Below are 10,397 nucleotides of genomic sequence, written 5' to 3'. Positions count from 1 at the left end.
AGAAGAATAAAAATCCGACAATTTTGTCAGACAAAATTTTGGATTTTTTTTTTACATTTTTTTTCACGATTATTTTCCGTCTAGACAAGGAAAAAAAATAAAAATTCATTAAAAAAAAACAGAAAGGAAAATCGAAAGTCTGTCAGACAGAATTGTTCGGTTGTTAGAGTAGTTTTTGTGGTATAAGTTTCAATACAATTTGTATTATAGTAGTGGGGAAAAATGTACCTAAATATTTTTTTTAAATCATGATTTTTGCTAATAAATCCAAAAGTTTTTGATCAAATGACTTGAAATTTTTATATGATGAAGGTATTATATATGTCTAAAACATATATAGAAATTGTGTGATTTGGATCATTAGAAAAAAAAAGGCGGACGGTCCCCTTAACCCTGGCACCCTTCAACCCCTGAGACCAGGGCAGGGCTGCACTGGTCTTTGAGGATTTCTGGGTGCCGAAGACACGATTTAAGACCGTGTCTTTGCCCTCCCGAGGGGGGTATCTCTGGGTCGGAAAACCCGTTGAGGACCCTAATAAGAGTCAGGACCTGCCAGAATGCATGTTCTGACTCTTTTTGCTCCCCTTCTGATGTCGGACTTGCAGTGAAGTCTCCATCTTCCATCCCCGAGAGCTCTCTCCGGGGTGGGTCGCGGACACCCCTCGAGTGGCTGGCTGTCTCCGTCTTTGTAGTCCTGGTAGAGGACTTTGGCAGGGTCTTGGAGTCTTTGGACTCCTTTCGAGGAAGGAGGTAAGACTCCAACATCGAAGGCCTCGATCTTTTGCCCCTCCCGATCTCTGACAGAGGGGAAATCTCAACGTGAAGGGAGGTTTCCTCCGACGGTGGAATGGAGGAGGGCCTTTCCTCATGCGACTCCCTTGGTAAAGGAAAGGTGGGAGATTATCCCTAGGGAGATACCGGAGAGACTAGCCTTGATGGCCTGATCGGAGTCAGTTTCACCCTTGAGGATGTGACCGCGCCAGAAACTCCTCTTTTCCTCTTCAATGGGGTGGAGGAAGCCAGGGTTCCGTGTCGAGAGTCTAGAGCTATAAGCTGGTCTGACGAGCGGCCAGACAGGGCAGGATTGAAGGCCTATGCTACAGCTCTGACTAGGGCACTGAACCATGGCTGCTGAATGACCGAAGCACTGTAAGACATATCCCCTGAAGGGAAAGGGACCGAAGGGTCCCTACGAGGAGTTACCGTAATAGATGGGCCGCCTTAGAAGAAGGCAATTATGGATCCTGAACCCCTCAGCTGAAGCATGTTCCCCTTTTCCCCATGGGCGCGCTGAAATGCGTTTGCGGGAAGGAGAATGAGGCGATGATGACCTGGCCGGGTGTAGTTCTGTGTTCGTGCCTGTTGGCAAACGCGCACGTGCACGGGCGAAAGTTGGCGCGCAGGTGAGAGCTGGCGCATGGGTGAGTTGGCTTGTGCACGCGAACGAGTGGTGGCGTGCGGGTAAGTGTTGGGCTCGCATGTCCTGGTGCATGCACACGGGAGAGACCTTGCGCGCAGGAGAACACTGGTGCTTAGGAGAGTGCTGGCGCGCAGGTGAGCGCTGCATCACGAGTATTGATTGCACGCGCGTAGGTGCGTAGAAGAGCGCTGGCACTCAGGAGCTTGCTGACGTGCAGGTGAGTGCTAGCGCGCGGAAGCACGCTGGTGCGCAGGAGAGCACTGGCGCACAGGAGAGTGCTGGCGCGTAGGTGAGCACTGGCGCGTAGGTGAGCGCTGGCGTGCAGGAGAGCGCTGGCGCGCAGGAGAGCGCTGGTGAGCAGTACAGCGCTTGCGCGTAGGCACAGGGCGCGCAGGAGAGTGCTGGCGTGAAGGAGAGCACTGGCACATAGAGCATGGGCGGCCAGGAGAGCCCTGGTGCGTAGGCACATGTTGCAGCTGCCGTCTATAAGGTGAAGGGGTGCACAGAAGCGTTGTAGAGCGTTAACGAGCAGGCTGGTGTTGGCGAGCTGCTGGTGAACACTGATGTCCTGCAGGAGGTTGGCAAGCTGAAGGGCGATGGCGCGTAACTGCTCACTTCAGTAGGAACTCAAGAGGCTTTACTGGGAACAGGAATGGTGATGGAAGGTCGACAGGTCTGATGGAGGGTAGGTCAGGAACTGGGATGTGCCCTTTGGAAGGGCGAGCATCCACCGATGGAGATCGCGAACGATCTGCAGAGAGGTCCAAGACCGAAGTCGGAGACTAGTAGCAGGTCCAGGCACGGTTGAAGGTTAAGGGCCAGAAGATGACTGCAGCGGAGGCTCCTCTCCAGGTTAAGGCTGCGACAACGAAGCAGAAGAGCCGAAGAGGCGCCTTTTCAACGATGGTGAAGGGAGACCTCTAAGGTGAAGTGGAGGGCAAGCTTTTCGATGAAGACGCCTTCTAGGGGCCGTTGGATCAGCAAGCTGACCATACGCTGCAGCAGTCCTCCGAAGAGGAGTCTCTATGAGTGAACTCCCTCGAGGGGGAGAAATACTCGCAGGAGAGACAGACGGACTTAGTTTCCCCCTCGAAAGATGTTCAGGAACGGAGGAAACTAAGTCGGCAGTAACCGCTGGAGAGTCTGGAGGGGCAGAGGAGTCGGATGAGACCATAGGTGACATCTCTGACACCACAACGTCGACAAGGGCCAGAGGATCTACCTCTGACGGCGACGATGACTGCTGCACAGTAGCACCCTTGTGGATGATCTGCAGCAATGCGTCCTTGGAGAGCGGACCCGAGAGCTCCAAGGACGACCAAACCTGTAATAAAGGAGTTAGTGACAAGGCCTAACCCAGGGAGGAGAGATGGGGCCGCTTCGCTAGGGGAAGCAACACCATCTCTCATGGACCAGGATTGGCTGACATTAAATTGGTCTACGCTACTACTCGACGGTCTCTTACCGAACGAGTAGGAGCTTCATAGGAGGGTCAGGAGATGGCAAAAGAGGCCTTGGGTTTTCCTCCCTTCGAATGAACCTTCAAAGGAGAAACATCCCCCTTAGACTTCTTCCGCCATCGCCAAAACATCTCCCACTGGGAGGAAGACCAGTCCCTACACTCATTACACCTATCATCACTATCACACCGTTGACCTCTGCACGTGGGACAAAGGGTGTGGGGATCTGTCTCCACCGCCGACGTAAATGTTCCACAGGGCCGGCCGGTGAGTCCAGGGCTGGTGCGCATGGTTGCAAAAGTCAACTCACAAACACACACTAGAATAAGAAAAAGCAAAAATAGATTAATGGCAGTCCAAAGCGAAGGATGAAGAGTGGCAACGTCCGTTCACCATCCGAGCCATAAGCAAAGTGAGCTAAATCACAGGTGTGTGAGTGGGAGCAATAGCAAACTACCCTCCCCTATCCACCGCTAACTAGCGGCGTGGGTAGTTAACCCTCACTAAACTTTAATGGCTCGTCATTTCAGCTATGTCGAAAGTAAGACCGCTAATAAATAGTATGGTTTGTATCCCAGTTACGGAACAAACTAATAATAATGGTGATGATGATGATGATGATAGGATGGCTCTGGAGTCTAGGCCTATGCCACTGGCTTTGTAAGTCTTCATCTTTTTCTGCGGTTGTGCAGCAGCGGGGTCTCTCACCTACTAGGATGGCTTTTTAATTTTTCTCCTTCATTGTATCATTTAGCCATCTATAAACAGTTGTTTCGTTGATGTTAAGAAGTTTGGTTAAATCAATTTTTTATAAAGAATCTAGTGAAATACGCTTAACTAGAGTTACAGTTATTCGGTAGCTGTTAGGTAGCTCTAACCACATTTGACAAATGAATTGCTTGTGAGAGTGCCATCGTGAGACTGCCAGTTGATGTTCGGTTAGACCCCGCCACAACTACATCTCCGATGTTCTTTACGTTAAATACATAACTATGGTGGCTAAAAAGTCAGACACATTACATTAAGTATTTTTTTTTATTTCTATCATGATTAAAGATTATTGGGTTAATTTTTCCATAATTATCTAACAATTTTGATAAAAACAGCATAAATTCTCTAAAATCATGCATAATGAACTGTATCTTTTATTTAGCAAAGTTTCAAAACGCTTCGTCCTGGGAACCTAGTCTCATTAGAAATGAGAAGAATGTGACAGTTGCCAGTTAGTGACTTTCGAACGAAAATCACTGAATTCAGGTATCACCAGCTTTGCTGTATACTGTAGAACAAAGGAAGGGCATAACTAGTTAACAAGAGATGACAACATCACAAATTAACTGAACATCACCAAGGAAACACGGAAGATCTCATTCAGTCGAACATGTTTTTCTTGCTTGATCAAAATTCCATTCAACTTGTTTGTAAATGTCCCATAAAGAATCATTTTCAAGGGAGCGGACTCAATTTCAGTTAATTAAACTAACAACAGAAAGTACAACTAGAGTCCAGCAAATTTGGAAATTTGTAACAGCATTCTCCACTTTTCAAAAGACCACAACTTCTCAATTCCTTACAAATTGTCTCCAGCACAAATCTTCATATGCCTTTTCATTTTTGCTTTCCTGCTAAAAGCTTTATTACAGACACTGCAATTAAATGGCTTCTCCCCAGTATGAATTCTATCATGATCTGTAAGATGATGTCTCCGAGAAAAGGCTTTGTCGCAAAAACTGCACTTAAATGGCTTCTCCCCAGTATGAATCATATGATGCTGTGTAAGATAATGCCTCTGAGAAAATGCTTTGTTACAGAAATTGCACTTAAATGGCTTCTCCCCAGTATGAATTCTATGATGCTCTGAGAGGTAGTTTTTCTGAGAAAATGCTTTGTCACAGACACTGCATTTAAATAACGTCTCCCGCTTCCCAGTGTGAATTCTATGATGCTGTGTGAGATGAGGTCTCCGAGTAAATGCTTTGTCACAGAGATTGCACTTGAATGGCTTCTCCCCAGTATGAATTATATGTTGCTGTGTAAGATGATGTCTCTGAGGAAATGCTTTGTTACAAAAATTACACTTGAATGGCTTCTCCCCAGTGTGAATTTTATGATGCTGTGCGAGAGTAGTTCTAAGAGAAAATGCTTTGTCACAGAAACTGCACTTATATGGCTTCTCCCCAGTGTGAATATTATGATGCTTTGTGAGATTAGCTCTCTGAGAAAATGCTTTATCACAGACACCGCACTTAAATGGATTCTCCCCAGTATGAATTCTACGATGCCGTGTGAGAATATTTCTTTGAGAAAATGCTTTGTCACAGACACTGCACTTGAATGGCTTCTCCCCAGTGTGAATTCTATGATGCTCTGTGAGATTATTTCTTTGAGAAAATGCTTTGTCACAGACACTGCACTTGAATGGCTTCTCCCCAGTGTGAATTCTATGATGCCGTGTGAGATGACTTCTGAGAGAAAATGCTTTATCACAGACACCGCACTTAAATGGCTTCTCCCCAGTGTGAATTCTATGATGCTCTGTGAGATTATTTCTTTGAGAAAATGCTTTGTCACAGACACTGCACTTGAATGGCTTCTCCCCAGTGTGAATTCTATGATGCTCTGTGAGATTATTTCTTTGAGAAAATGCTTTGTCACAGACACTGCACTTGAATGGCTTCTCCCCAGTGTGAATTCTATGATGCAATGTGAGAGTATTTCTTTGAGAAAATGCTTTGTCACAGACACTGCACTTGAATGGCTTCTCCCCAGTGTGAATTCTATGATGCCGTGTGAGATGATATCTTTGGGAAAATTCTTTGTCACAGACACTGCATTTAAATGGCGTCTCCCCAGTGTGCGTTCTTAAATGTATTATGAGATCTTTTTTCCGAAAAAACCCCTTGCCACATTCACTACAATTGAATGACCTCCTTCCAGTGTGAGTTTCATAATGTGCATTGAGATCAACTTCCTTAGAAAATGGTTTGTCACATTCTCTGCATCTGAACTGGCCTCCAGTGTGAATTAGCTTGTGAGTGTTGGGGGGTTTAACTACTCCAATAAATTGTTTTTCATAATTCCCATCCACAAATGACTTCTCTCTCATACCAACATCAGCGTGAGTTTTGGAATCAATTTCTTGGCAAAGAGGTTTTTCACAGCCACTGTTTTCGATCTGCTCCTCCTTATTCTGTAAACCTTCTTTCCCTCTTCCTCTTCCCTTTCCTTTGTCCTCTTCCCTTCTGGATCCCAACTGTATGCCACATTCCTCTTTCACACCTGTCTTTACACTCTTCTCCTCCTCCTCTTTATTGACTTCCCTTTTGCTGATTTGTAAATCCTCCTCACTCTCTGATACATCAGAGTCGAAAGAATATTTCATGTCACCTTCGGTTGACTCAAATATTTCTGGCTCTGCTTCAAATTCTGGCTCTGCTTTGAATTCCATGTCTGGATCCATGAAAAGAGAGTCATCATCAAAGAGTCCAACACTGTCCATAAAATCATCATTTTCCAACTTGACTGCAGAGCGTGAAAAGGAATCTTCAATTTCGCTCTTTATTGAAATTTCTGATGATTCAGAGTTTTTCATCCTCTCCCTATTACTGGATGACATCCTCTGCAATATGATCTCCAAGAGTGTCCAAAGATCAATTTAATACTAAACTTCCCATTCTTACTGCATGAATCTACACAAACCTTTCTTCTTTTTTCCCATTCCTGTATCTCTTCTTCTTCTTACTTTTTCCCAGTCCTGTATCTTTTGCAGATATCTTCGATATTTTACACAATCTTGTAACAAGAGGTGGATGATTATTTCTCTTGAGATGAAAATTCTGAAATAATAAGAGAACAAATATCATTGGAAAAGGGCAAGATGAAAATGTTGGAGTTTTCTGAAATAAAATGACAATTTTCTAAATCAAAATAACAAAATTTTCAAGGTAATTTGTATTTTTTCCGATCCATAAAAATCTGAGTCCTTTATTTGAGGAGACTCACTGACTAGATGGCTGGAAATCCCCTTGAAACCAAATCTGGAAGGTTCTGTAACTTCCCTGGAACTGTTCCAGTCCTGACCTGTGGAGAAGCAAAGAAAGACCACTATCGCCCCCTATCTCTTTCTAATAAGAGAAAGTGATAGGCCCTGGGTCATACATGAATATTACCGTCCCATATAAAGAAAATTCGTAACCCCTACACGGGACGTCAGCAAGAATCAAATACCAAGTATAAGAATAATGGGTTGGTAGGGTCGCGAGGTAGCTGTCAGGTACTACCAGAGGGGCAAGGTTAGTATAAGTGCCTTTATTCAACAAGATAACGAGCCTATGTACAAACGGTTGAGGGCAACCATGGCACAAAAATTCAAAAAATTTGAAACATGCAATGGCAAACGTAAATAGGTTTTTCTATTTGTGGGAGAGAGCGAAAGATGAAAAAAAGAGCAATAGCATTACAGCGTATGAGAGTGTATGAAATAAGTGCAGTACATAACTCAACCCCCTAAAAAATACATACATGTGAAATAGAGTGCTCTGTTCTAGAAGTTTGCATAATAAATATGACCATCCTAGCAACCAACAGGTCTCACTGTATGCCTTTAGCGAAAGTTTGTATTTTAAAAATGAACACAGGTTCACATAAGCCATCGTAGCCTCTAAGGTATATCAGCCCAGCTGCATACCACAACAGACAAGTTTATATCCGTATCGAAACAAGGTCAGAAAAAGGTTTGTTTACATTTAGGAACAAAGTTACTACCATTGTTCAATGTTATTATGCAGAATAGTAAGGAATAAGAAGTAATGCTCATACATAACTTTATTTATATATGTTTGGGGGGAAATAAGACGAAAAAAAACAATTAGACATTTATTGTCAATCGATAAATAATAATTCAGCATACATTTCATAACAACATAAGAAATGCAAGCGAATAGAATTTATAACCATAGAAAATACACGCCAGATCAGAAATACTTGTTTCATCTGAAGACAAAAGTTCATGCCACTCAATTGAAAATTTAATAATTTTCTAATACTTTTCTGAGAAAATCTGTCTATTTACACTTGTGTAAAAACACACGACACTAGTGTTAAGTCTATGTTTCTTCACCTTTAAACACTGGAACAGACCATAATGTCATTTTGAAGACATTTCACTTAGCATGTTGCAATATAATGTGCCAACATGTACACCCCACAGAATTATAGTCCCAAATAATTCACTGTTCCTCGCAGAACTAAGCGACAGGTTTTAGTACACTACCTGCTGCCACCACATATCTCTTTATTTCTTGCACTTGCTTTGCGTAGTGCTTGAAAAACACCCTGGATGACTTCCATCCAAAAAACGAGCGAAGGCCCTCAAAATCCATGAGCTGGAAAAAATTTAACAATGAAGCAATTTTCCTAAGATCACGACCTGTGGGTGTACTGTCAGGATCCGCTCTGCAAATGAAGTAGGTGATCTTCGCCCTTAGTTGTTTCAGGGATAAGTTTGAGCCCGATGTTTCTCCTTTAAAGAGCTGTCCTCCCCTGAAGTCTGAAGTTCTACGAAGATAGACCTTTAGACACTCCACTGGACACAGCGAGACATCTTCCTTCAGAGGGAAGATTCTCCAGGGACCCCAGCTCTTGGTGGGCAGCTCGTTCTTGGCGAGAAACGTTGGGTCAGGAAAGATATTCAGTTCTCCAGTTTCAGTAAACTGGATATGGCCCTCTTCCCGAGAAAGGGCCACTATCTCACTAACTCTAGCCCCTGAGGCTAGAGCAAACAAGAATATAACTTTTTGAGTCAAATCTTTCAGAGAGCAATTTTCGTTGTTCAATATCGAAGCAAAATGTAGTACTTTATCTAAGGACCATGAAATGGGCTTTGGAGGTGCTACAGGCCTTAGGGATCTTGTTAAAAATTTCATTAGAAAAGTCTACTTGGAAAGCGTAAAGCAAGGTCTAGTCAAGGCAGATTTACACGTAGTTATCGTGTTGGCTGCTAAACCTTGTTCATGAAGATGAATAAAGAAAGATAAACAGAAATCTGTCGAGATTTCTTTTGGTTTTCTTGCCTTGACAAAAGAGCCCCACTTCTTCCAAGATGACTCATATTGCCTTCTGGTAGATTTAGACTTATATTCCTTTAAGAAGTCTATACTTTCTTTCGAGATCCCAAACCTCTATCTTACTGCTAGGGAGAGAAAATCATGAGATGAAGGTCTTGGATTTTCTGTAATGAAGCGAAGACAGTCGACTTCTGTACTTTTTGAGACAAAACTGGGTCCGGCAGGGGAATCAGCCTCAGCTGCAATTCCAATACAAGAGGGAACCAGTTGCTCCGGGGCCACTTGGGAGCCACTAGGGCTGCTGTTCCTTGAAAAGTTCTCAGCTTGTTGAGGACCTTCATCAGCAGGTTGGATGGAGGGAACAGATAAATCCTGGTCCATCTGTTCCAGTCGAGGGACATGGCGTCCATTGCTTCCGCTAGAGGGTCCTCGTATGGGGCCACATACCGAGGAAGTTTCTTGTTGTCGCTCGTCGCGAAGATGTCGATCTGCAGTTCCGGGATCTTCATGTAAGATGAAGGAGAATGATCTTGCGTCTAGGGACCATTCTGACTCTATCGGCGTTAGCCTGGATAAGCGTCCGCCATCACGTTGCGGAACCCTTGAAGGTGAACTGCTGATAAGTGCCATCTCTTCTTTTCCGCTAAGCGGAAGATGGCCAACATTACCTGGTTGAGTTGAGGTGATCTCGAGCCTTGACGATTCAGGCATCTCATTACCACCTCGCTGTCAAGAATCAGTCTTATGTGGACTGGAGAGGCGATGTGACTATAAGTTCCAATGTATACCTAGCCATTGAAACTTCTGAGCTGGAGATAGTCGAGACTTTTTGGTGTTGATCTTGAATCCCAGATGTTCCAAAAACTGGATCACTTTCTTGGATGCTTGCATGCATTTCGTCACGGATGCTGCCCACACCAGCCAATCGTCCAGTTAGGACATCACCTGGACACCTTCTAGGCGTAGTTGTTGAACGACTGTTTCTACAAGCTTTGTGGAGATCCTTGGGGCTATGTTTAGTCCGAAGAGCATGGCTCTGAAAGCGTACTTTCTTTTTTGCAGCCTGAATCCTAGGTAGGAGGAGAGTTGGCGATTGATCGGAATGTGCCAATAGGCATCTGCCATGTCTATGGAGACTATGTATGCCCTTTTGGGCAGTAGGGTCCCTATGTGTTGAAGGGTCAGCATCTTGAACTTGTCATTTTCTATGAACTTGTTGAGTGGCGACAAATCCAGAATGACTCTGAGTTTGTCTGAGTCCTTCTTGGGAACACAAAACAGCCTCCCTTGGAATTTGATGGACTTTGCCCTCCTTATCACCTGTTTGCTCACGAGTTCTCGGGTGTATTCTTCCAGAACGGGGGAGGAGTGTTGGATGAATTGAGGAAAAGATGGTGGAGCAGTCTTCCAGCTCCAACCTAGTCCGTTCTTGATTAGGCTGTGGGCCCAGGG

At 44.3% G+C, this 10,397-nt stretch overlaps 1 protein-coding gene across 10 annotated transcripts in view; it reads right to left on the bottom strand.

The window, feature by feature from the left end:
* Window positions 1–3,920: 3,920 nt before the first annotated feature.
* Window positions 3,921–10,397, bottom strand: part of LOC137618632 (zinc finger protein 271-like) — a 163,872-nt gene continuing 157,395 nt past the window's right edge. For all 10 annotated transcript variants that reach the window (XM_068348751.1, XM_068348750.1, XM_068348752.1 and 7 more), the window contains one exon: window positions 3,921–6,716. In XM_068348751.1, the coding sequence (XP_068204852.1) occupies window positions 4,451–6,496 (2,046 nt within the window). In that variant the 5' untranslated portion in view covers window positions 6,497–6,716 and the 3' untranslated portion in view covers window positions 3,921–4,450. The remainder of the gene's footprint in view (window positions 6,717–10,397) is intronic.

The sequence above is a fragment of the Palaemon carinicauda genome, chromosome 25 (genome assembly GCF_036898095.1).
Source record: "Palaemon carinicauda isolate YSFRI2023 chromosome 25, ASM3689809v2, whole genome shotgun sequence".
Taxonomy (NCBI): Eukaryota; Metazoa; Arthropoda; class Malacostraca; order Decapoda; family Palaemonidae; genus Palaemon; species Palaemon carinicauda.
Note: the sequence above shows the minus strand (reverse complement) of the source record. Positions and strands in the feature narration are given on the sequence as shown.